The sequence below is a fragment of the Ailuropoda melanoleuca genome, chromosome 13, assembly GCF_002007445.2.
Source record: "Ailuropoda melanoleuca isolate Jingjing chromosome 13, ASM200744v2, whole genome shotgun sequence".
Classification (NCBI taxonomy): Eukaryota; Metazoa; Chordata; class Mammalia; order Carnivora; family Ursidae; genus Ailuropoda; species Ailuropoda melanoleuca.
In genome coordinates, this window is record NC_048230.1 from 4,821,156 (window position 1) to 4,847,795 (window position 26,640).

At 47.7% G+C, this 26,640-nt stretch overlaps 2 protein-coding genes across 2 annotated transcripts; both read left to right on the forward strand.

The window, feature by feature from the left end:
• The first annotated feature begins 63 nt into the window (after positions 1 to 63).
• On the forward strand, positions 64 to 21,149 carry SPAG5 (sperm associated antigen 5). The gene is made up of 24 exons (XM_002912325.4): positions 64 to 221; positions 480 to 605; positions 5,765 to 6,849; positions 6,945 to 7,122; positions 11,676 to 11,750; positions 11,960 to 12,052; positions 12,144 to 12,278; positions 12,478 to 12,597; positions 12,721 to 12,813; positions 12,916 to 13,029; positions 13,397 to 13,490; positions 13,673 to 13,820; positions 13,899 to 14,001; positions 14,190 to 14,323; positions 14,759 to 14,897; positions 18,597 to 18,708; positions 18,876 to 18,962; positions 19,226 to 19,346; positions 19,445 to 19,556; positions 19,946 to 20,026; positions 20,194 to 20,349; positions 20,437 to 20,511; positions 20,643 to 20,723; positions 20,953 to 21,149. The coding sequence occupies exons 1-24, from the start codon at positions 171 to 173 to the stop codon at positions 21,022 to 21,024; spliced, it is 3,585 nt and encodes a 1,194-aa protein (XP_002912371.1). The 5' UTR covers positions 64 to 170; the 3' UTR covers positions 21,025 to 21,149.
• Positions 21,150 to 21,661: 512 nt separating this feature from the next.
• Positions 21,662 to 25,428, forward strand: ALDOC (aldolase, fructose-bisphosphate C). Its single transcript, XM_002912326.4, has 9 exons — positions 21,662 to 21,894; positions 22,974 to 23,095; positions 23,183 to 23,394; positions 23,527 to 23,581; positions 23,674 to 23,834; positions 23,957 to 24,040; positions 24,275 to 24,449; positions 24,580 to 24,779; positions 24,929 to 25,428. The coding sequence occupies exons 2-9, from the start codon at positions 22,984 to 22,986 to the stop codon at positions 25,022 to 25,024; spliced, it is 1,095 nt and encodes a 364-aa protein (XP_002912372.1). The 5' UTR covers positions 21,662 to 21,894; positions 22,974 to 22,983; the 3' UTR covers positions 25,025 to 25,428.
• Positions 25,429 to 26,640: the final 1,212 nt, after the last annotated feature.

A 26,640-nucleotide genomic window follows, 5' to 3' on the forward strand; every position in this document is an offset into this window, starting at 1 on the left:
TGGCCCCGCCCCCGCCGCCGGGCTCGAGCCGGGAGCGGACAGCTAGTCCGACGCACCCAGGCCCCCTCAGCCAATCGAGAGGCGCGGCGCAGGTTCAAATAAAGAAGGCGGGTGAATATGGCGTCTGCTCTTGGGTCTGGGAGGTGATCGATCCGCGTTCTGTGGTGAAAATGTGGCGGGTGAAAAACCTGAACGTTAGCCTGTCGCCTTCGCCCCAACCGGTGAGCAAGAGAATCTCAGGGACGGAGAGAGCTGGGTCGGGGCTTCGGGGCGGGGACGCCGGAAACGCAGAGTGTCCTGTAAAGATGGGTCCAGCCTGGGGAAGAGGGTGTGTGTGTAGTCTATTACTGGTCCTGCCGCTTCAGCGCGACTGGTGTGGAAGTCTACCCTTCCTATTGCCCCAGAGCTTCTTGGAGAGGGAAGACGGGCCGGGCCGGGCTGGCCCGACCCAGGCTTTCTCACACTCTCTGCTTTCTCAGGGAAAACCAGCTATGAGAACTCCTCTTCGAGAACTTATCCTGCAGCCCGGTGCCCTCACCAACTCTGGAAAAGGGTCCCCGATATGCTCCTCGCCGACCTCAGCACTGTGCAAGCTGGGATTGCAGGTGAGATTCGCCTGGCCAGCTTCTCGACTGGGCCCTTTGCCGAGGTCGAGAGCTCAGAGGAACAGAGGGTCAAGGCTGGAACGTAATTAATAACGATAATGAAGTCTTCTGCCTTAGTGACATCCATTTACAGCTATTCAGGCCAACAGAGAGGTGCCCTAGGGTGGTTAAAGGAAATCCACTGAGAACCCAGACCTCTATTTAGCTGTTAGTTTTTATCACTTCCTCCCCCGTTAAACCTTTCCCAAACTACTGAGAAATACTATCACTTTGATTAGTGGTTTCCCCTGACATGGGCTCACACGCAGAGACCAGTCAGCTGCCATAGTGAGGCAATATCCACGTCCATTCCAAGAGGTAGTCAGAACTCTTCCTGGGATCAAGTTATAGAATTGCCCTCACTGAGTTGTACTTTTTTTTTTTTTTAAGATTTTTATTTATTTATTTGATAGAGACAGAGACAGCCAGCGAGAGAGGGAACACAAGCAGGGGGAGTGGGAGAGGAAGAAGCAGGCTCCTAGCAGAGGAGCCTGATGCGGGGCTCGATCCCAGAACGCCGGGATCACGCCCTGAGCCGAAGGCAGACGCTTAACCGCTGTGCCACCCAGGCGCCCCACTGGGTTGTACTTTTGTCCAAGTCTTGAGAGAAGTAGCCATGCAGAAACTGCTTTTCAGTTGTTGTAAAAACTTGCCAAAGAAGGAGATTGACCCCTTTATAAAGTTCCTCAAAGAAATTTCTTTTAGAACTTAACTGCCTGGGATAATTGTCTTCCTGAAGAAATTGCTAACCTTTTCTCTTTCTTTTTGATAAGGAGAACTATGTAGTTTACCATATTTCCCCTCTTATTCTGGCTCCCAGAGAGCTCAGGGTCAAATTTGATCATCAGATATAGCTACTGTTACTCCTTGAAATAGGAAGATTTGCTTCCTTTTTCTTTTTTGGCGGTGATTTTGTATCTTATTAACCTGATCTATCGCTCTGTTCTTTTTCATGCAGACTGAATTATTTTTAATATTTTTATTTTTAGTTATTTTTATTTTTGTTTAGCAAGCTCCACACCCAAGGTGGGGCTCAAATTCAGGACCCCAAGTTCAAGAGTTGCATGCTCCACCGACTAACCCAGCCCACTGCCCCTTTGCAGTCTGAATTATTTTTGGAAGGAGATACTATATAAACAAAATAGATTAGAGGAGGAAAGAAGAATATATATTCTTGACATCCTGAATAACGGATGTATGAAGGTAGCGGCCTTTCTTGAAAACACTCTTAACACCTACTGGCCAATAGAACTTTCTGAGGGGCACAGTCAGTTGAGCGTCTGACTCTTGGTTTCAGCTCAGGTCGTCATCTCAGGATCATGGGATCATTGGCTTTGCACTCAGTGGGGAGTCTGCTTCCCCTCTCCCTTTCCTTCTGCCCCTCTCCCTGCTCGCTCACTCTCCCTTTCTCTAAAATAAATAAATAAATCTTTAAAAAAAGAAAACTTTCTGGGATGATGGGAATTTTGATAATATGTGCTGTCCAGTATGGTGGCTATGAATTATATGGCTGTTGAGCACTTGAAAGGTGGTTAATGTGACTGAGGAACTAAATTTTTAGTTTTTTTTTAAATTGTAATATACCATATTAGTTAGTACAGCATAAGTTAAAAAAAAAGTATCTAGTGGGAACTGATCTTCACAGAGCTTATAGAATTTAACCACAGCCATTTAGTTATTAAAATTTTTTTTAATTTTGAAGATTTTTTTTTTAAAGATTTTATTTATTTGACAGAGAGAGGAACAGTGAAAGGAAAAACAAGCGTGTGGCGGGGGGGGGGAGGTGGGAGAGGGAGAAGCAGGCTCCCTACTGAGCAGGGAGCCCGATGCGGGGCTCGATCACAGAACCCTGGGATCATGACCTGAGCTGAAGGCAGACGCTTAACAACTGAGCCACCCACGTGCCCCTAAATTTTAAAGATTTTTATTTATTTATTTGAGAGAGAGAGAATGAAAGAGCGAGAGAGAGAGAGCATGAGGGGGGAGGGTCAGAGGGAGAAGGAGACTCCCTGTGTGGGATTGGATCCTGGGACTCTAGAATCATGACCTGAGCTGAAGGCAGTCTCTTAACCAACTGAGCCACGCAGGTGCCCTATTTTTTTTTTTTAATTTTATTTATTTATTTGACAGAGAGAGTACACAAGCAGGGGGAGTGGCAGGCAGAGAGAGATGGAGAATGGAGAACCCACCGAATAGGGAGCCTGATGCAGGGCTCCATCCCAGGACCCTGGGATCATGACCTGAGCTGAAGGCAGATGCTTAACCGACTGAGCCATCCAGGCGTCCTGAATCACAGCTTTCTTGCACTTAGGAACATTAGCCAGAGGTGCCTGGGTGGCACAGTCGTTAAGTGTCTGCCTTCCGGTCAGGTCATGATCTTAGCGTTCTGGGATCGAGCCCCACATCGGGCTCCCTGCTCAGCGGGAAGCCTGCTTCTCTCTCTCCCCCACTCCCCCTACTTGTGTACTTATCCCTCTCTCGCTGCCTCTCTCTCTGTCAAATAAATAAATAAAATCTTTAAAAAAAACCAAAACCAAAAACAAAACCCAAAACAATGTGGTGCAAATCCCTGTGTCCACTGGTGTAGAACTAGTTCATGAGATACTATGATATGCATGAATCATAACTTACTCATAAATGGACATTGTTTTCTATTTTTTTTCTTCTACAACCAATGCTAATAAATATCAAGGAAACTTTTTTTTTTTAAGATTTTATTTATTTGAGAGAGCATGTGAGAGCATGAGCGGGCGTTGGGGGGGAGAGGCAGAAGGAGAGGGAGAAGCAGACTCCCCACTGAGCAGGGAGCCCGATGTGGGGCTCGATCCCAGGACCTTGAGATAATGAGCTGACCCCGAAGGCAGACATTTCACTAACTGAGCCACCCAGACACCCCAAGGATTTTTTTTTAATTGACATATAGTTGACATTATATTAGTTTCAGGTGTACAACATAGTGATTCAACAGCTTATGTACATTACAAAATGCTCACTTAGATATTTTTAATTTTAATAAATTTTGGCAGATTGCTATCTAAAATAGCTATTACATGGGGTGCCTGGGTGGCCCAGTTGGTTAAGCCTCTGCCTTTGGCTCGGGTGGATGTTTTATGTTTTAAAGTTCATCCCTCTGTGTAAATGAAAGATTTCATGTAAGTCTGATTTTTTTTTTTTTTTTTTTGGTAAATAATTGGTCTTTCTATCTCAAGCTTCTAAAATAGTTTTATCTTTCTTAAATAGTTCAGTAATTTTATTTTTTCTTACCAGTCTTGCTTGGAATTTGGTGAGCCATTTCAATAGGCCAACACTGGTCTTTCTTTTTTTTTTTTTTAAAGATTTTATTTTTTGTTATTTATTTGACAGAGATAGAGACAGTCAGCGAGAGAGGGAACACAAGCAGGGGGAGTGGGAGAGGAAGAAGCAGGCTCATAGCAGAGGAGCCTGACATGGGGCTCGATCCCATAACGCCGGGATCACGCCCTGAGCCGAAGGCAGACGCTTAACCGCTGTGCCACCCAGGTGCCCCCAACACTGGTCTTTCTTTACCTCAGAGAGATTTTCTTCTTATATTTGTTAATCAGTGCCTCCTGTCAGTGTTCTCTTTTTTCATGGAACTTCTTTTCCTCACATGTTAGGTTTACTGGATTTATCTTCCAATTCTTTTAGCTTTTGCCTAAGATTTACATTTCTTTGTATTTTTGTCTTTGCTTTAAGATATTCTTCCACTTGATTATCCAGGCCAATAATTACAGCCTCTGCTCTGATCATTGTCTTTCAATTCATAATTTTACTGAAATTTTTTGTTTAAAAGTAATTTTTACTATTTCCAGAAGGTCTTTGTATATGTGTGTTATACTCGAATCTTCTTACATTGTCATCTGTTTCTTCTATCAGCTGCGTTTTGTTAGGGTCTACTTTTTCTTTTTTTTTTCTTAAAGATTTTATTTATTTATTCAACAGAGAGACAGCCAGCGAGAGAGGGAACACAAGCAGGGGGAGTGGGAGAGGAAGAAGCAAGCTCCCAGTGGAGGAACCTGATGTGGGGCTCGATCCCATAACGCTGGGATCACGCCCTGAGCCGAAGGCAGACGCTTAACGACTGCGCCACCCAGGCGCCTCAGGGTCTACTTTTTCTAACTATCTTAGGGTTTGTCCTTCCTCTGGCTACTAGATCTGTTTAAGTACATTCATATTTTCCTTTTCTTTTTCATTGAATCTCAGGACCAGCAACCCTTTAGATGGTAGAAGGCACAGTGGTCTTTGTTCCTGTGAACCAGCATGTGGGGGGCTGTCGGTCCTTTATGAGGGCACCAGAAGGAAGTCTCTGCTCTTCATTTTCCTCTGCTATAAAAGTTAGAGCTCTTCAAATCCCAAGGGTTGAATGGATTCAACCCATGTGTTCAGGACACCTTCAGCTCTTGGGGCCAGGGAGACTAGGTCACTAGTACAGGTTGATGTTGCCCTTTTTCCTAGGATCCATAGATCTCTTTGGGCCCCAGCAAAACATTATACTAACTCTGGTCCGCAATTTCTCATCTATCCCAGAAGAGAGAAAATCTTGGAGCAACTCTAGAATTTGGCAGAGCTTACCTAGGGATCCTTCCTACCCATTCCTCTAAAAGTGAGTTGGAGGGGCGCCTGGGTGGCACAGCAGTTGAGCGTCTGCCTTCGGCTCAGGGTGTGATCCTGGCGTTGTGGGATCGAGCCCCACATCAGGCTCCTCTGCTATGAGCCTGCTTCTTCCTCTCCCACTCCCCCTGCTTGTGTTCCCTCTATCTCTGTCGAATAAATAAATAAAATATTTAAAAATAAATAAATAAATAAATAAAAGTGAGTTGGAGTTAGGATTGGAGATGAGTGAGGTCACATTCAAGCTGCCATCTCCCCAGGATATGGATAGATTATCTCAGCCTTGTTTATATTGTAGGCTGGTTCACTTGCAAGTACCTTAGATTTAGTTTAGGGTTTCTTTAGTGAGCAGCAAGGCTTAGCCAAGTTTTTACCTAAGCAGAGGTAATGAAAACTCTTCCCTTGAGTTCAGACACTATCCTGTACCCATAATTATATGTTGGGAACCTCAACTGACTGCCTTGGTCAACTACTTTTGTTTTCTTTGGCAGGAAGGCAGCAACAACGCATCTCCACTGGATTTTGTCAATGCCAAGAGGACAGATTCCCCCTCAGAACAATTCGGCCATCCCTCAAAGTGGCTAGAAGCTTGTCAACATGAATCAGATGAGCAACCCCTAGATATGAATCCCCAAACCAACTCTACTCCCAAAATATCTGAGGAAGCAGTAGATCCACTGGACAACAATGTGGTTAAAACCATAGTCCTTGTACCCTCTCCCGTGGGGCAGCAGCAAGATGTTACACTTGAGGCTCATTTAGATACCATGGCAGAGACAAATAGCATTTCTGCAGATGAGAATTTGAGGCCAGGAGATCTGCTAAGAGAGTGGGTGGCGGCCTGCAAAGAAGACAACTTCTCAGAAGTTGTTCCCACTTTGCCTGAGAAACCTATATTTCAGCATCCTCCATCCCACGTCTTGGAGTGTCTACCAAATCCTTGTTCTGAGCAACACTGCTCCAAAGAAAGCCTCAGAGGTGGTAGGACTGAGGCTGTGGCTGAGGACTTAGTCCCTTCCGAAAGTAACATCTTCTTGCCTTCCTCCATGCTCTGGCTCTCCCCTTCAACTGCTTTAGCAGCAGATTTCCCTGCCAGTCATGTGGACCCAGGGGAGGACATTGTAGAGCACAGATCTGTAGAAGAAAGAGAACTTAGCTTTCCCACACTCCCTGAGAAGGCTGAATTAGGAGATCAAGCACTTGTCTCATATACGGAAGATACTCCATCCACATGCCTGACCCCAAATCCAGGAGAAATGGAATCCCAGGCAGCTCCAGGCCCAGCAGTAGAAGATGCTGGTAGGGTTCTCATCTCTGATACAGGGCCTTGGATGTCCCCACTCGCCTGGCTGGAAAAAGATGTAAATACTTCGATCATGTTGGAAAATCTCCGTCAGAGCTTATCCCTTCCCTCTGTGCTTCGGGATGCTGCGATTAGCACTACCCCTTTCCCTACTTGCTCGGTGGGGACTTGGTTTACTCCTCCAGCAGCACAGGAAAAGAGTACAAACACCTCCCAGGCAGACCCAGCAGATATCAAGGATGGTACTTCCGAGACAGAGCACCTCTTATGGGGGTAAGTGTCCCTGTATCTTTGTGCCTCCGTTAACCTGGACCTGCTGCTCCCATCCCTTCTCTTTTCTTTCTTCTCCTCATGTTCTCTTGCTGCAGCAACCATCCTCCGGATCTGACTGCCTTATCTCGACATGACCTAGAAGATAACCTGCTGAACTCTCTTGTCATTCTGGAGGTTCTCTCCCGCCAGTTGCGGGCCTGGAAGAGCCAGCTGACTGTCCCTCACTCCGAAGTTCAAGACAGTAGCACACAGACTGACACATCTCCCAGTGGGGTAAGAAGGCTCTTCCCAGTGGTCCCTCTTTAAAATATGTATAAAAGCTGAGGATCTGGAAAATCCCTTAAAGCTGTGGGCACATTATACCCTTGGGATACATCACAATTTTCCAAGGGAATATAAGCAAGGAAAGTTTTAAAGGAATCAGTTTCTAGATCTTCATCTTCCACATGTACTCTTGACTAATTTTTTTCTTTCCTATTTCCCCATTCTCAGTGGCCCTTGCCTACTTTACTAAAGAGCAGCGTATTTGCTACCTATGCTGAATCTTACATTGTGAAGGAATAGCAATCAAAGGACAATAGAAAATTTTTGTGTTCATGCTGAGAAAGCAAATGGCTGCAATGATAATACAACACATCATTTTTGCATGCTTTCAACAAAATTGAAGGAAGACTTTAGTTATGTTTGTGGATCATTAAAAATTTTGATAGAAATTCACTATTGAAATTTTTGGCTTGTATCTGCAAAGGTGTGCCTAGAATTGGGTGACATGCCCTCTTCTCTTTCTCCACTCCTACTTATTCCCATTATATATTATGAAAAGTGGATTTTCAGTGCTTACATTTATAGGAAAGGAAAATTGGCATAGAATTGTTGCTGAGCCATGTCTTAGTGTAGGCATTACAGTAGTCAACAGACACATGAACTAATAAGGGGAGGGAAGTGCTATCCCTTTTATTAATAGACAATTCCCAATAAAATTTTACTGGGTGAAATGGACTTCTGTTGTTGCAGAGATATTATTTAGTAATAAACTTTAAATATATTATAGACTTAAAATACATTACGTGAGGATAAAATTCTGAGAGGAGTAAAAATACAGGTTCAAGGAGGAAAAGGGATGATAAAAAATTTCTGACCNGCAGACGCTTAACCGCTGTGCCACCCAGGCGCCCCTGACTCTTTTTTTTTTAAAGAATTATTTTTTGGGGGCACCTGGGTGGCTCAGTCGTTAAGCGTCTGCCTTCAGCTCAGGGTGTGATCCTGGCGTTCTGGGATCGAGCCCCACATCAGGCTCCTCTGCTGGGAGCCTGCTTCTTCCTCTCCCACTCTGCCTGCTTGTGTTCCCTTTCTCACTGGCTGTCTCTCTCTCCGTCAAATAAATAAACGAACTCTTAAAAAAAAAATAAAGAATTCTTTATTTGAGAAGGAGAATGCATGTGCACGCAAAAAGTTGGGGAGAGGGAAGAGGAGAGAAGGAGACTCCCCACTGAGGATGGAGCCTGATGCAGGGCTTGATCTCACCACCCTGAAATCATGACCTGAGCTGAAATCAAGAGTCAGACACTTAACTGACTGAGCCACCCAGGGGCTCCCAAATTTCTGACTTTTAGGAAGACCTTGTTTGTGTGTTAAAAAAAAAAAAAAAAAGTATTTATTTATTTGAGAGAGAGAGTGCACACGAGCAATGGCAGGGGCAGAGGGAAAGGGGGAGAGAGAATCCTCAAGTGGAGTCCCTAACTGAGTGCAGAACCCCATGCGGGGCTCGATCCCAGGACCCTGAGATGGTGACTTGAGCTGAAATCAAGAGTTGGATGCTTAACCAACTGAGCCACTCATGGGCCCCTGTTTATGCATATTATAATGGGATCAAATAGGTATTAAATCATTATGGTATATGTAGTATTTATGCCATTGGATATATTTAACAGTTTCATTCCAAACTATCGATATTTATTTATTTAAATTTTATTTATTTATTTGAGAGAGAGAGAGAGCACACTGAGTGGGGAACCTGACGTGGGATTCAATCCCAGGACCCTGCAATCACGACCCGAGCCGAGGGCAGACACTTAACCGACTAAGCCACCCAGGCATCCCTCAAACTATCAATATTTATACCATGGTTGAAATTACAGCCTTTGTAACATTTTAAACTTAAGAGTGCTCAATCTTTCAAAGTCGTTCTGCGGGATATGAGAGGAAAACAGTTTAAAAACCACTGTTTTAGACGACGTTGGTTGTGACAGCACAGGCTGAGGAAGGAAGGGAATGGTGTCCAGGGAAGGAATTGAGAGCCTCAGTCTTGTGGCCTTTGAGGTAATGGGTGGCTGCTGCTAAGAAGAGATGGTCTCCAAATGCCCAAAGACCTTGGGTTGAAAATATCCTCGGGGCGCCTGGGTGGCACAGCGGTTAAGCGTCTGCCTTTGGCTCAGGGCGTGATCCCGGCATTATGGGTTCGAGCCCCACATCAGGCTCCTCTGCTATGAGCCTGCTTCTTCCTCTCCCACTCCCCCTGCTTGTGTTCCCTCTCTCGCTGGCTGTCTCTATCTCTGTCGAATAAATAAATAAAATCTTTAAAAAAAAAATATATCCTCAACATAATGACTTTACCTTTTGCCAGAATCCTGACCTCATTCCCCATCCCTGAGTTGGCCTCATACCCTCTTTCCCTGAAGGTTGCCAAATCCCTTTGGAGGCCACTGAGCCAGAGCCAAAGAGGGGCAATGACAGCACCTGCCGCCATTCCCCATCGACGTGCCCTGTCCTTGCCGCTTGGCTGCCTCCTTCACGCTAATCTCATCACTTGCCTGACTGCTCAGCTGTGAGCAGCAGGCGTGCCCTGTCCGGGGCTCACGGAGTACTGCGTGCCATTCCGCAGGATGCAGTGGGGAATAATGGCTGCTCTGTGGGGGAGGGGAGCAGTGAACTCCGCAAGCTCTGTCTCCTTAAATCCAGACTGCTGCAACATCGTGACTCAGCACTGCTGCTCCTGCAGGTTTTGTCTCAGATGATGGCTGCCTTTCAGCAGTAATGATGGCTCCCCACTTTTCTCTCAGAACTTGAGTCTCTGTATGGCTCTGCTGCCCTGAGATCATACTTTTCCGCTCTACGTAGCATACTAATTTTTATCTGCACTAAGATAACAAATAGAGAATGAGAAAATAAAAATGACTAAGAAATATTTGAGAAGGTTACTGGGAATCAAGAGAATTGGAAATTAAAACAATGAGATGCTATTTTCGTCTAACAAGATGGCAAAAAATAAAATAGATAATGCTGGTTAAGTATTGTCCCATTGTTACTAGGACATGTAAATTGGTTCAACCTTTTTTGAAAGTAAGTAAGACCCTTAAAGCAATTCAAACTTTTTGACCCAGTAGTTCTACTTCTAGGGATGTATCTTAAAGATAAGAAAATCCTGCATAAAGACAGTAGCTTTTTAAAAAATGATGAAAAAAGTGTAATGAAAAATAATGGTACACCATAAGATGGGATATTCTGCAACCTAATTTTAAAGTATGTTTATGAAGAGTTTTTAATAACATAGAAAAGTATAACATAAGTCATGGGTTTTAAAGTAAGGAAATCAGAGTTCAGATAATTTCTGAGAGGCTTTGAGGTGAGGTGAAGTATCAGCAGAAATTAAAAATGGGTGGTACTCTACTTTGATAGGTCTCCCTAAAGCAGATGTCCCAGTCTCAGCCTATTTCAGTGAAGAGAATGAATATAAATTCAGGGTTAAGTAACAGTATAATAAAATAAGTAATAAAAGCAGGACCCCACATTTATTTATATGTTATAATCTCAGTTGTGATTTTCTTAAGCATCGCTGTCTTTCATTATACTTAAAACACTGTCAATATTAAGATCCATCCCAATTTTAGTGGCATTATTGTATAAAAAGATAATCATCTTGGAATTTATTGAATATGGTAGTTTTTTTTTTTTTTTTAAGATTTTATTTATTTATTTGACAGATGGAGAGAGAGAGCACAAGCAAGGGGAGCAGCAGGCAGAGGGAGAGGGAGAAGCAGGCTTCCAACTGAGCAGGGAGAGCCTGATGCAGGGCTCCATCCCAGGACCCTGGGATCATGACCTGAGCCAAAGGCAGACACTTAACCAGCTGAACCACCCAGGCACCCTGAATATGGTAGTTTCTGTCTAAATCAGTACTCTGCAACTTATTTTTTCTCCCTGACTCCTGAGGGAAGTAATCTATTGCTTAGTTACAGCAAATCCCTGTAAGCAAGAAAATCTCTGGTGTGGAGTTATATCAAAATCTTTTGGGGTAGTTGCTGTACTGTTGGTTAAGAATCATTGCTCCAGGGGCCCCTGGGTGGCTCAGTCGGGTCTGACTGAGTGTCTGACTTTGGCTCAGGTCATGATCTCAGGGACCTGGGACCAAGTCCTATGTCTGGCTCCTCGCTCAGCGGGGAGTCTGCTTGACCCTCTCCTTCTCCCTCTGCCCTTCTCCCCACTCATGCTCGCACACTCTCTCTCTCTCTCAAAAAAATAAATAAAATCTTAAAAAAAATCATTGCCCCAGGTGGTGAAATTATTAATAGCTTCTTTTTCCATTTTATTCACTCTGTATTTCCAAACTTTTACAATAAACAATGTCATCCTTATAGTTAGAAAGTTATTTTGAAAAGGAATTTTTTGCATACCTCTGGATTTTTTTCTGACTTTGCTTCATTGAGCTGTGAGCCTTGCTCCTGCTTTTAACGAGAGAAACTCCTGGATCTCGGCGGGTGGGAGGGGGAATGTGGTGCTGGTGGCTCATGTTGCCCATGCAAAGGGCACAACTTTGTTTCTCCGACTAGATAAGTAAGAAACCTCAGCATCTTCAGGAGAGCCAAGAGATTGGACAGATTCTGCAGCAGGCCAGGAATGTCATGGTAAGTATTGATTGACCTTGTGCCATCTCTGGGTCTCCTGTGAAAATCAAGAATGGAGAATCCTGGGTGGTTAGCAGATGGTGATATCTTCTCCCTATTGGAAGCTTGGAAATGGGGTCAGTGGTTTCCTCTCCTAGTATTCTTGCTTACTTCCTGCTTAGTGACTTTATTTGATCTCTGATCTAACCTAACCACCTTTCCCTCTACAGCAGTCATGGGTGCTGGTTTCTAAAGAGCTGATATCCTTGCTTCATCTATCTCTGTTGCACTTAGAGGAAGATAAAACTACCGTGAGTCAGGAGGTAAGCAGCATGAAGGTGAAGGCAGGGGCCTTAGTGAGACTGAAAGTCCCAAAAAAGGAACCAGACGCAGTATCAGATTCTTATCTTGTAGTCTCGGCGTGCAGAAACCCTGGTCTCCTGCTGTTGTGACGTGTTGAAGAAATTGAAGACAAGGCTTCAGAGCCTCAAAGCAGAAAGGGAGGAGGCAAAGCACAAAGAGGAAATGGCCCTCAGAGGCAAGGATGCGGTAAGGTGCCAGGCCTTTGTTCCCAGATGTGGGAGGTCTCTTCTTCAGAGTTCCTGCAGGAACACAAATTCACTTGAGACACAGATGGGTGGCCTAAGAACTGCCTGCACTGGGGAATAATGACCTAAACTACTGGTGTGGTGGAGAGTTAGGGCTTTTTGCGCTCTTTCGCCCCTCTGCCCACCTCTTCCCTCAATAGGCAGAAGCTGTGCTAGAGGCTTTCTGTGCACATGCCAGCCAGCGCATCAGCCAGCTGGAACAGGACCTGGCATCCATGGGGGACTTCAGAGGCCTTCTGAAGGAGACCCAGGCCCAAATGGTAATTTGAAGGCATTTTCTTTCCTGGGATACATGCTGACACACTGGGAGGATGGCCATATCCCCCCACCTTGCTGTATCCAGAGGGAAGGGGTCCTCTCTATAGGCAATCCTTCTTGTGTAGGTAGGGCTTCAGGCTGAGCAAGAAGAGGTGGCTCAGCAGACAGCGAGTCTGACTTCAAACTTACAACAGGACTGGATATCCATGCAATTGGATGTGAGTATATGGGGCCATCATACCACTCCTTTACTCACAGCCAGCCCTGTGAGGAGCCTTGCCTCAAACGTGCTCTCCTGACCCGCTTGCTTCCCCTGGTAGTATGTAACATGGACAGCCTTGCTGAGCCGGTCTCAACAACTCACAGAGAAACTCAAAGCCAAGAGCCAGCAGACCCTGCAGGAGCGTGATGCTGCAATTGAGGAAAAGCAGCAGGTACAAACCAGGAGCGGGGACTTCTCAGGCCTGGTGTCCTCCTCCTCCTCCGCAGAAGTCCTTTCTAATGAGTGGTATCATTAGCCTCTTACCCTGGACCTGCCCTTTTTCTACTCTGTGGGTTTGGGGACCAGCCAGGTCCCTTCACTGTATATGGCCTGGGGCCCAGTTGTTTCCTTTGCTCTTTAGCACCTTCTTCAGCTACTTTTCTCTTCTTTCTCCTGTTTATTGGAGACCTTATTTCTGCAGTGTTGCTGCCCAAGAGCAAGGTTCTTTGCTGTTATGTCCAGAAAGAGAAGCTGGGCTGAGTCCTAGGATTCCTGATTCAGGAAGAACCACAGGAGAAAAATCTATCTTTTCTTACTAGGTTTCCAGGGAGCTGGAACAAGCTACTACCCATTTAGAGGACTGCAAAGGCCGAATAGAACAACTGGAGTTGGAAAACAGCCGCCTAGCAACAGGTAGGGGTGTGTGTGTGTGTGTGTGTGTGTATGTATGTACGTGCACAAGCACTTGCGCCCTGCTGAAGCACGGAGGGTGGCGTAGAGCGAGGAAGTGCTCTAGAGCCCTTGTTACAGAGCAGAAGAACAGGGAGGCTTTGGCCTGATGACCACATGGTGTCATTAGGATACTTTTGGTTTAGATCTCCAGGCTCAGCTGCAGAGTCTGGCCAGCATGGAAAGTCAGCTAAAAGAGCTACAGAGTCAGCACGCCCGTTGTACCCAGGACCTGGCCATGAAGGAGGAGCTGTTCTGCCAGCTTACCCAGAGCAATGAGGAGCAGACTGCTCAGTGAGTTACTATCGGGTGATTGTGGCAGTTGGCACCTGGGATGTAGGACTGCTGGGATCTAATATAAGTCTTTGGCAGGTGGCAAAAGGAAGAGGTGGCACTAAAACACATGCAGGCAGAGCTGCAGCAACAACAGGCTGTCCTGGCCAAGGAGGTGCAAGACCTGAAGGAGACCCTGGAGGTGAGGACCATGGCTGGGGGCTGGGGAGCTGGTAGGAGCGCGACTCTTACCTGATGCTATGGAAGTCAGGTTTGACACTGGGGACCAGAAAAAGCCTCTGTTCCCAGGGCTCTAAAATTTCCCACTTAGCCTCAACCCCCCCCCCCGCCCCTGGCTCCTTGCCTTCCTTCCTTTTCCTGTGTCCCCAGTTTGCAGACCAAGAGAATCAGGTTGCTCACCTAGAGCTGGGCCAGGTGGAATGTCAGTTGAAAACCACGCTGGAAGCACTCCGGGAGCGCAGCCTGCAGTGTGAGGACCTCAAAGACACGGTGGAGAACCTGAAGTAAGATTTCTACCTTTCTGTGCTTTGCCAACTAAGGGTGTATGTTTCCCAGAAGCACTTCGAGAAGCTAAAGTCTCCAAGAAGGGAATTGTGACAGGGTCCAAGAGCCTTTTGTTTTCCTCTTTTTTTTTTTTTAATGTTATTTATTCATTTGAAAGAGAGAGTGAGAGAGAGAATGAGAGCACGAGATAGGGGAGGAGTAGAGGGAGAGGGACAAGCAGACTCTGCACTGAGTGCAGAGCCCAATGCAGGGCTCGATCCCACAACCCTGAGATCATGACCTGAGCCAAAAACAAGAGTCAGACGCCCAACTGACTGAGTCACCCAGGCACCCCTTGTTTCCCTCTTTGAATGCAGCTCTGTGTGGGGATTTGGGAGAGCGAATTCAGAGAAGGTTGCCTGGTCTTTGGCTATTTTCTCTGTTCTTTATTTCAGGGCTACCCTGGCTAGCACCATAGCAGAGAACCAGGAACAACACCTGGAGAAGACACGCCAGTATTCCCAAGAGCTAGGGGTGCTGACTGAGCAACTACAGAGACTCACCCTCTTCCTACAGGGAGAACTAAAGGAGAAGGTAGGATCTGGTAACCCTTCTCTCCCCTTCCAATCGCATCTTCAAACAAAGACAGTTTTATTCCTTCCTTCCCAATCTGTAGATCATTTATTTCCTTTTCTTGTCGTCCTGCATTAGCTAGAACTTCCACCATGATATGGAAAAGGAGGAGTAAAAGGGGACATCCTTGCCTTGTACCTGATCTTAGAGGGAAAGCTTGGACTTTCTCACCATTAAGTATGATGTTAGCTGCAGGCTTTTGTAGGTTGAGGAAGTTCTCTTCTATTCCTAGTTTACGAGAGTTTTTCTGGTTGTATCTTTGTTGTATAGAATGGTCTTCCTAAAACGCTATTTTTGTTCCCTCTCTGACCTTCATTGACTTTCAGTCACCTACAGGACTTCATCCTGTCACTCAAACTTTTCTTCATCTGTCTCCTGCCTCTCTATTATGAATCCTTTACTCCAATTAGACTGTCTGTGTACTACATACATGCCCCATCTCTAATCATACCCAGAACTGGGCTGATACCATACCCATTTTCCTTTGCCTTCAAACTGGAAATAACCTTTTCTTTTCCTTATCCTCCCTATTCCACCTTCTTTGAAATGTTCCAGAGTCACATGGACTCAGTGATCTCCTGCTATATTCCTCATGAACTTACTCTCCTTTTGCTCTTGCATTAGTTTTCCTCCGATGTCTATTCTCTTCAACAGATTATGTTTAGGGGCACCTGGGTGGCTCCGTTGATTAAGCGTCTGCCTTTGGCTCAGGTTGTGATCCCAGGGTCCTGGATCGAGTCCTGCATCCAGCTCCTTGCTCAGCGGGGAGCCTGCTTCTCCCTCTGCCTGTGACTTCCTCTACTTGTGCTCTCTCGCGCGCGCACTCTCTCCCTCTCTGACAAATAAATAAAATCTTAAAAAAAAAAAAACTTAAAAACAGATTATGTTTAAAGAAAGCAGATGTCCCACCTGGGTGGCTCAGTCAGTTAAGCATCCAACTCTTGATTTCAGCTCAGGTCATGATCCCAAATTCATGAGATCAAGTCCCACATTGGGCTCCACACTCACTGGGGAGTCTGCGGGAGATTTTCTCTCTCTCCCTCTCACTCTGTCCCTCCCCCTGCACTCGCTCGTGCTCTCTCTTTCTCTCTCAAATAAATAAATAAATATTAAAAAAAAAAAACAACAAGCAGAAATCTACCCTTGCTTCTTTGGCTTTCCCACAGGGCACACTACACAATAAATTATTGATATCTTTCAGAATAGAGTTAATTAGCTTATTCAGTGTTGAAAGCTACAACCAAGATCCTGAAATCTGGAAGGGCTTATGATCTGACCCTAGTCTGTGCCGAGCTTGGGAAATGTGAAAGAATCCACAGTCTTGCAGGGAAGACAAGTGTAAACTTGACATCTTCACTTATGATCATGGTAGAGGTCTGCATGGAGAAAACATCAGTTATACCTTTGAGAGTTAGCATGTCTTCTCAAAGCAGGTAATCCTTGGGCAGACTCTTGAGGTTTGGAAATTTGTAGGGTGGGGCGGGGGCAGGGTTATATAGGAAGGTCTACTAGGCAAAGGGAATGGTCTATGAAAGTCAGAGAGGCACTGTGTGTACTTTTTTGTAGTGTCTACCTTGTAACATGACCTGGGTTGGGTGCTGGGGCTACTGGTGAACAAGGCAAGGTCCTGCTCATATGGAATTTGGCAAGTTTGGGGACTGGGAAGTAGCTTTCAGTATAGGAGCTATATGGGGCAAGAATGATAAGGAAACAAGACTAGAGAAGTAGACAGGAGGCCTGAAGGCTTGAACTGATGGCAGTTTATAGAAGGGGTAGAGAGAAAGGATGGACTGGATGAATTCAATACATGTTTGGAAAATAGAAGTAATAGAACCTGGTGACCAATTTGGTGTGGGAGTAAGGTGGAAGAGTGAATTATGATCTCTAGATTGTTAGAAAGATGATACTTAGTAGAACTGGTATAAAGTACAGTATATATATATATATATATAGTACTATAAAGTACAATATATTATTTTCGGCTTTTCAAGCCGTGTCGTCACTGTCTTAACTACTCAACTCTGCCTATGTAGCTCAAGAGCAGCCATAGACAATACATAAAAAAATGTGTATGACTGTATTTCAATAAAACTTTACCAAAACAGGTGGCAGGCCAGATTTGAACTGCAGGCTGTAATTTGCTGCCCTCCCAAGGCCCTCACCCTAGGATCGTAAAGACAGGAGGAGGAACAGATTTTTGGTGGGATGGGACAGGGAAAATGGTGCGGTCCGCTTTATACATACTAAATGTCGGGTGAGGGGTGCCTGGGTGGCGCAGTGGTTAAGCGTCTGCCTTCGGCTCAGGGTGTGATCCCAGCGTTCTGGGATCGAGCCCCACATCAGCCTTCTCCGCTGGGAGCCTGCTTCTTCCTCTCCCACTGCCTGTGTTCCCTCTCTCGCTGGCTGTCTCTGTCAAATAAATAAATAAAATCTTTAAAAATTGGAGTGCCTAGGTGGCACAGCAGTTAAGCGTCTGCCTTCGGCTCAGGGCGTGATCCTGGCATTATGGGATTGAGCCCCACATCAGGCTTCTCCGCTACGAGCCTGCCTCTTCCTCTCCCACTCCCCCTGTTTGTGTTTCCTCTCTCACTGGCTGTCTCTATCTCTGTCGAATAAATAAATAAATAAAATCTTTAAAATAAATAAATAAATAAATAAATAAATAAATAAATAAATAAATGTCGGGTGAACTATGGAGCATTCTGGTAGATTTCTCACAGGCAGTTGAGCCTTTGGGTCTGGTGATTGGGAAAATAATACGCTTGAGAAAGACAGATCGAAAGGTCACCCGTGTAGAAGTGGATGTTTTTATGGAGTTCCCAAGGCAAGGCCACCTGGGGAATGGATTAGAGTATAAAGAAGGCCAAGCATGAACTAAAAGGAGTCCAACAGTTTAAGGAAGGACCTATGGATAGAGAGAAGAAATAGAAAGGTATGAGGCCTACATATGAAGGAGAGAGTCATGTCGCAGAAGCTGAGAAAAGGAAGTTTCTAAAAGAAGAACATGGTCATTGGTTATCAAATAGGTCAGGGAAAACAAGAGCTGAAATGTGTCTGTTGAATTTGAAAGTGAGGATGGTATTGGTGAACCAAACAATTTTGGCGGAATGGTGAGGCAGAAGACTGCGTGTAGTGGGCAAGGTAGTCAATAGATGGTGAGTAATAGATTAGGCAGGAAATGTAAGCTGCTTTATCTTTTTCCTAATTGGAAGGGAAAGAGAAAAGGCTGTTTGAAAATGGAATTTAAAGGGTACCTGGGTGGCTCAATCGGTTAAGCATCTGCCTTTGGCTCAGGTCATGACCCTGGAGTCCCGGGATCGAGCCCCACATCAGGCTCCCTGCTCAGCAAGGAGTCTGCTTCTCCATCTCCTGGTCCCCCTGTCTGTGCTCTCTCTCCCTCCCCCCTGCCTCTGATAAATAAATAAATAAAATCTTTAAAAAAAATAAAAATGGGATTTAAGCTAAGAAGATGGTTTCTGTTTTTAATTGTTATTTTAGTGAGAGAATTAAATTTAGGGAAAGGAGCTAATTGAGAAGGTGCTGATAGAGAATAAAGGGAGTAAATAGAACAGCAATCCAGAGGAGGTGGCTGGTGGGTACCTGGAAGTTCAGGAAAACACCATTGAAGAGCATCTCATCACGTTTCTCCTTTACCCCTAGGCTGAACCAGAGACCCCCCTGCTAAGCACAGCCTGTGCTCATGCCCAGGAATACCCTCCGCCTACCGACAGTGCCTTCTTGGGAAGCATCTTGACAATAATGGCAGATGAAGGTTAAAGGCCCTGGGATTTAAGGGCGGGAGAGTTGTGGCCCTGCCCCTCATATCTTTAGCTGTTGAAGATGCCCACCAATAGACTTCTCTCTCCCTGGCTGCTATTATGGCAGACCCTTGACAGGGTCACCAGAGGGGCTCTCTACCTTGGTTGGTTTTTGTTTTAGAGCCAGAAGCAGCTCCTGTGCCCTTGCTTGGAAGTGACAAGAGTGCTTTCACCCGAGTAACATCAATGGTTTCCCTTCAGCCTACAGGTTAGGATGGGCTCCAGGGATCCTGCCTCATTTCTAGATCTGGTACTAATGATAAAGACTAAAACAGTGAGAAGTAATTTGCTCTAAAAACCTCAATTTTACGTGGGCTCATTTTATTTCTGCCTTTTGGGATCTGCAGTGTTCTGGAAATTCAAATCCTATGGGTGGGGAACATGGATAAGAGTTGTGGTGATGATGGCTACGCACACGTCTTCCTTCCAGAGCCAAAGGGCTCTGCCTCTAGCTAGGACTTGCTCTTTCAGAGATCCCAGGCATGGAGAAGAGCCTGGCAGAAATGGGTACAGTGACTCTGGAGCTTCAAAGCCTGTGTTCCCTGCTGCAAGAGTCTAAAGAAGAAGCCGTCAGGGCTCTGCAGCAAAAGATGTGAGTGGAGGGCAGTCTTGATTAGACAGCTCCTTATGTCAAGGGCCCAGCCAGTGCCTGAGAGGACAGAAATAATGCTGAATTTTTCCCTCCCCTAGTTGCGATCTGCAGGCTAGGCTACAGGCCCAGGAAGAACAGCATCAGGAAGCCCAGAAGGCAAAGGAGGCAGACATAGAGAAGCTGAACCAGGCCTTGTGCTTGCGCTACAAGGTGAAGGAGGCGCCTAGAAGTGGGGCGATGAAGAACTGGGGCAGCTCCACTGGTCCACTGGGAGCCATGGTCTCTCCAGGAATCTGGGTGGTGGGGATTTTCCAATCATTGCCCTAGTTTTGCCCTTCCTGGGGTCAGACATTTCACATGTTTGGGAATTAGCTGTGGGCTGAGCCATCTCCCAGGCTGACCTAGAAGTCAGGAACTCTGGCAGAACTCTCTCAACACTGAAATGCGCCTTTCCTGATACAGCCCTAGAGGAAGAATTGGAGTGTTATCAATTGGTATTATTGGAGCTGAACATAGGTCAGACACTAAACCCTATTTCCTCCCAAGGGCTGCTAAGAAGCCAGCTCTCTCAGTGCTTCCTACCTCCCTTTCCCTCACAGAATGAAAAGGAGCTCCAGGAAGTGATACAACAGCAGAACGAGAAGATCCTAGAACAGATAAACAGGAGTGGAGAGCTCATAGTACGTTCAGGATGATCCCTGGCCCTCTGCCTTCTGTGTCCCTGATGGCTAGAGTCTCAGATTTGGTGGAAATTGGATCCCTGGTGTACCCTTGTTTACCACATGGGATAAGAAGGGTAGAGAGGCCCTTTGAGGGCTACTGGATACCTCTCCATTCTCATCCTCAGAGCCTTAGAGAGGAGGTGACCCAGCTCACCCGCTCACTTCGGCGTGCGGAGACAGAGACCAAGGTGCTGCAAGAGACCCTAGCAGGTCAGCTGAACCCCGACTGTCAGCCTATGGCCACTAACTGGATCCAGGAGAAAGTGTGGCTCTCCCAAGAGGTGAGAGGTGACTCAGGGTTAGCAGAGGAGCTGGGCAGCTGGCGGGAACCCTAGACTGTGCCTCTGCTGATCTGGACATATCTACAGGTGGACAAGTTGAGGGTGATGTTCCTGGAGATGAAAAATGAGAAGGCAAAACTCATGGTCAAGTTCCAGAGCCATGTAAGAATCCCCATGCCATTCCAGGGCCATTTCCCACTACTACTAGCAAGTGCTCTGCCATTTTTTCCTTGCCCCACAAGCTATGCTATTCTTTTGAGTGTAGGACTTACTGCAACCTGTTTGTTTTCTAGAGAAACATACTAGAGGAGAATCTTCGGCGCTCTGACAAGGAGTTAAAGAAACTAGATGACGTTGTTCAGCATATTTATGAGGTAAAGGAGGTCGGGAGTTGATGCCGCTAAGGCATCTGGCATAGGGCTTGACCCCGGGAAATACTCATGAGCATCGCTCTGGTTTCCAGCCTGTGCCGAGCGCTGGGTCTGACTCACTGTTGCAGGCTTCTCTGTGGCTTCTGCTTTCTCCCCTCTGACTCAGTTGGTGCTTCCTGGGGCTGGGAGCCTTGGACTTGTGACCTTGAGCTGCCTTTTTGCCTCTTTGCAGACTCTGCAGTCCATCCCAGAGGTTGTGAGGGGTTGCAAGGAGCTACAGGGATTGCTGGAATTTCTGAGCTAAGAAACTGAAAGCTGGAATCTGATTCACCCTTTTTGACTTGCAATACTCCCTTACCCCAACATCAGGACCAATAGACAAAGAACTAGCTATGTTTAATGCTATTTAAATAAAATATATTTAATGTATTTCTTCAAGTTCACTGAATCCTATTTTTTGGGTGTGGGGGTGGATGAGGTTAGAGAAGCTTGATGGCCCTCCTGCTGCATCTAGAGCCAAAGTTGGCTGCCCCTCCTCCCCGCTCCTGCTTCCTCAAATATTCTGGGCACTGGACTGCTTGTTCCCTGGCTCTTAGCCTGGGGGCGGGACAGACAAGGATTCATTCTCTTACCTTCTCCATCCCCCTCTAGGCTAGGTCCTGGTAAATAAGGGGGTGAAGACAGAGAAACTCAGTTCCTACTCCCTGCCCCAGACTGCCACATTTTGTTGGTGCCTCTGTCTCTTTACCCCACCAGTTGTGACTATTTAGGTGACTCTCCTTCACCAGACCAGGCTCAGTGCCCAACATCCAGCCCGGTGGTAAAGGCAATTGTGGCAGAAAGGAGGGCAAGGCCATTTCTTGCCTCCGGGGCCCCTGGTGGTGGGGCTCCACGAGGTGGGAGGGGGACAACAGCCTCCAAGAACCTGGCGGGGTAGTCACTCCACCTCGTCGCCCCGCCTCAGTGGGCGTGGCTCTGCTGAGGCACCAGTCAGGGAGGGGGCGTGGCCAGGGCGGGAATGTGCCCGCCCCTCGGAGGAGTCACGTAGCTCTGCAGCATCCGCAGCCTCATTTACAGGACCCTGAGCTACAGCCACAGCTGTTGCCGGCCTGGATCCGCGCTGTTCCTGTGGCTGCTGCCGCCGCTAGCTCACTGCGCACTTCACTGCACACAGGTGAGGCCTCGGGCGGGCGAGGTGGGAGCTGCTCAGCAACTCACCTTCCTCTCCCTGACTCTTCCTTCTATCACCCTTGCCCTGCTCCGAGGGTCCTTGGATGCGCCTTCTTACCTCTCTTCTTAATCTTCTCTTCTTTCTGTCCACTTGGAAACCCTGTGGTTCAGCCTCCCCCACAGTACCCCTTCCTCTTAGCTCTCACGCCCAGACCTCAGCTTCTCTAATCCCAAGTCTTCCTCTGCCTACTGGATTTTTCCTGGGGGTCAGCCTCTACCGCCCAGCCCATTTTCATTTTAGCCTGCTCCCTCTCTTAGGCTAAGTTCCCTGTCCAGTTGTCTTGCCTACTCTGTCCACCTCATTTCGGTCTTTCCCCTAGCTAGTTAGCCTGTCTCTCTGTCACCTCCCTCCAGGTCTCCCTGCTCCTTCCTCCTTTCTCAGGCCCTCTACTCACTCCTTGCATCCCTGATCCTCTGGTCCCATCTGGCTGCAAAGGCAGTCAGGTTTGGGGTATGGGAAAGAAGAGGTTACAGAAGCCTATGGCAGTTATTTGCGCCACTCCTGCTCCCCATTTGTCCCCCACTTTTCCTCCAGAAGCTGCGGGAAGAGGGGTGATAGGTACTTTTGCCTCATTCTGAAGCCTTGGAAGTACGTACGCTTTCCCTAGGGGCCCTGCTGAAGATGATAAAATGGAAGTTGGAAAGGCCAGGGCTTATGCCCTACCTGAAGGGGCCAAATTCAGTGAAAGAAGGACTGGATCTTTGGGCAGTAGTTTCACGAGAAGACCTGTAGCTTCAGAGCTGCTCACCTCCCCACCCCCACCCTGCATCTTTCCCCAGGGCTGGGAAGGGTGCCCACCAGGGACAAAAGGAGATGTGGGAACTGGGGCCCTAAGCCTGCTAGCTGTCAGAGGGATTGGTGCCACTGTGTTGCCCAGGACCCATGCCAAGGACTCCTGCCTTGTTCCTAGCTCCATGCTTGTTGGGAGGTGGGGGGAGGCCATTTGACTCATATGGCCAGGAAAGGAAACAGGGGATGTAGTAGGTCGGGTCCAGCTTTTATATCTTTTCTCTATTCCACAGAGCTGTCACCATGCCTCACTCATACCCAGCCCTTTCTGCGGAGCAGAAAAAGGAGTTGTCTGACATTGCCCTCCGGATTGTGGCCCCAGGCAAAGGCATTCTGGCCGCAGATGAGTCTGTTGGTAGGTGGGGGCCTGTGGCTAGGTTGGGTAGAGGTGGCCAGAGAGCCCTGGGGATGAGCTTGCTACCCCTCTTTTGTTTGCCCCCAGGCAGCATGGCCAAGCGGCTGAGCCAGATTGGAGTGGAGAACACAGAGGAAAACCGCCGGTTATACCGCCAGGTCCTGTTCAGTGCTGATGACCGTGTGAAGAAGTGCATTGGAGGTGTCATCTTCTTCCATGAGACACTCTACCAGAAAGATGATGATGGTGTTCCCTTCGTTCGTACCATTCAGGATAAAGGCATTGTCGTGGGCATCAAGGTGCAGCCACTGGCCCTTGATGGGGGCCGAACATGGAAGCAGATGTGTGTGTGTGTGTGTGTGTGTGTGTGAGGTGACAAGGGGAATCGAATCCTGCCTGGGTTCAGCCCTCTGCCTCTGTTTTCCCTACAGGTTGACAAGGGTGTAGTGCCTCTAGCGGGGACTGATGGAGAAACCACCACTCAAGGTACAGGATGGGTGGGTGAAGACCACAGGGTTGTTGGATCGTTGATGCTGGCAAGGAGGGGCAGAGTGATGAGGCTGGCACTATGCCTGCAGGGCTGGATGGGCTCTCGGAACGCTGTGCCCAATACAAGAAGGATGGCGCCGACTTTGCCAAGTGGCGTTGCGTGCTGAAAATCAGTGAGCGCACACCCTCAGCACTTGCCGTTCTGGAGAATGCCAACGTGCTGGCCCGCTATGCCAGCATCTGCCAGCAGGTGTGTGCATGTTTGTGTGAGGGGGTCAGATGGGTGCCCTGTGCCTAGTGGGGAGAGGGCTACGAGGGGTTTCTCCCCTCCTACTTAGTGACCCTCCCAAGCTACTCTGCTCTTATCTACAGAATGGCATCGTGCCTATTGTGGAACCTGAAATCCTGCCAGATGGAGACCATGACCTCAAACGTTGTCAGTATGTTACGGAGAAGGTGAGTCCATACCTAGGCACAGACACATCCTGCAAGGACGGCTTCATGGGGGAGCGTATTCCCCATAGTCCCTGGCTCAGATGCAGGCACTTTCCCCAAGCACTCTTTACACTGTCCCAGAACACACCTGTGAGTTTTAGCCTGTGCTGACCCTCACAGTCATGCCCACCTTCCCCTAAGAAGGGCGCACTGAGCAGAGGCCCTGAACCTTAGTAAACCTCCTCTGATCACCAGGTCTTGGCTGCTGTGTACAAGGCCCTGAGTGACCATCACGTGTACCTGGAGGGGACCCTGCTGAAGCCCAACATGGTGACCCCTGGCCATGCCTGTCCCATTAAATATAGCCCAGAGGAGATTGCCATGGCAACTGTCACTGCCCTGCGTCGCACTGTGCCCCCTGCTGTCCCAGGTACTACCCTGCTTCCTAACTTGCTCCTGTCCCTAAGACCCATTCTCAGGGTCTTATGGCCTTCATGTGTCCCGTACCCTGGAAAAATAGGGAGTTGACCAATCAGTTTGTCTTCTCTTCTCTACCCTAGGAGTGACTTTTCTGTCTGGGGGTCAGAGTGAAGAGGAAGCATCGCTCAACCTCAATGCTATCAACCGCTGCCCCCTTCCTCGGCCCTGGGCCCTCACTTTCTCCTACGGGCGTGCCCTTCAGGCCTCTGCCCTCAATGCCTGGAGAGGACAACAAGACAATGCTGGGGCTGCCACTGAGGAGTTCATCAAGCGGGCTGAGGTTGGGAGCTAGAGGTGGTGGTTGTGGGACAGGGATATAGCTAGGCAGGAGGGCAGCACCCAGAGACTATAGCTTGGGCAGGGTTTGGCACCTGTGGGTGGCGTCAGCCCACTTACTCCACCTCCCTCCCACCCCCCACCCTTTTGCAGGTGAACGGGCTTGCGGCCCAGGGCAAGTATGAAGGCAGTGGAGAAGATGGTGGAGCAGCAGCACAGTCCCTCTACATTGCCAACCATGCCTACTGAGTATACATTCCGCACCACAGCCCTTGGCCTGGCCGCCTGCACTCTGTTGTGCCTATAGTTATGGCCAGGGCCAAATAGCCATGCAGAGCAGAGATGCCTCCATCCAGCACTGAGTCATCTTCCCTTCCTTGTCCTTCCCTCCCCTCTCCCATTGCTGCACCTGGGACCATTGGATGGGAGGATAGGGCACCCCTTGTGACTGAGGGCAGGAGAAGTTGCTAGAAGTCACAGCAGGATGCCTGGGTTTCCCCCTGCCTCCGCCAGCCCCCACAATTTCCCCATGATGTGGTAGCTTCTCCTTGGGCTTTCCTTGCCTGCCCTGTCTCCTGGGATCAGAGATTAGGACACCAGACATGACTCATGCCTTGGGTACATCCACATAGCAAATAAATGGTAGCAAAACATGCTACTTTGTCTGTTTTACGCCTCAAATTCCCACCTCAGTTTCTGATTTCTACTGACTGTCTCTGGGCCCTCTGCCTGTGAAGGTGGGGAGGGGAGGGGAGGTTTTGAGTTTTACTGGGCTTTAAGTTTATGGGGGAGGGGCACACCCAGTCATCATTCCCAGCTCAGGCTCTTGCTGGTGATGTCCGAGGCTGGAGTGTGGACAGTGGAGGGCTGCAGGTCCTTCAGGGACTGCCACCTCAGAGGCACTAGGTTGCAGCTGAAGGATGGAGTAAGACAAGACTTGTGCAATTCCTGAAGGTAGCTTTTGCAGAGAGCCCAAAACTGGGATAAGGGGATGGGAGTCTCTCACTTCTCTGTGTTGAACCCTGCCGGGGCTTGACACATTCTGCTGGGGGTCCACACCTGGGGGTGGGCACTGCAGGAGCAGCACCTGGGCTCCTGCCCAACATGGAAAAGCCCCAAGGCTCAGGACTGCCAGACGGAGCAGGGTATCTAAGAGGTTGCCAGGGGCTATTGCCCATTCCCATTTGGGGTAGATGAGGGCACAGAGAAAGATGATTTGAGGGTCTGGGCAAGGGTAGACCTGGTGAGGTTGTGTGCTAAACTTTGACCACTTGGCTGGGGCATGGGGTACACCAAACACCTGGGTCTGTGAAGGGATGAAATGATGAGAGAACCTGCTAGGTGTGTTCTGTGTGAACTGGGGAGGCCATGCTCTGTGGAAAGTGCTCCACCCAGCTAATTATTGCAATATGGGATTGTAGGCCCAGTACGACCTGCCCTTAAATTAACAAAAATAGGTAACACTTACATAATACTTTCTTTTTCAAAGATTTATTCATTTGAGAGAGGGAAAGAGTGCTTGAGCAGGGTAAGGGACAGAGGGAGAGGGAGAGAGAATCTCAAGCAGGCTCCCTGCTAAGTGTGGAGCCCAATACAGGGCTCTATCTCACAACCCTGAGATCATGCCTGAGCTGAAACCAAGAGTCAGATGCTGAACTGACTGAGCCACACAGGCGCCCCTGTAGCACTTACAATGTGTTCCTGGCAGGCCAGGCCCTATTCTAACCACTCTACATTTACTAACTTGTGTACTACAACACTGTATAAAGTAGATATTATTACTATCCCTATTATAATATGAGGAAACAGGCACTGAGAGGTTAATTAAATTCTCAAGATCACTGAGGTGAAATGATGAAGTCAGG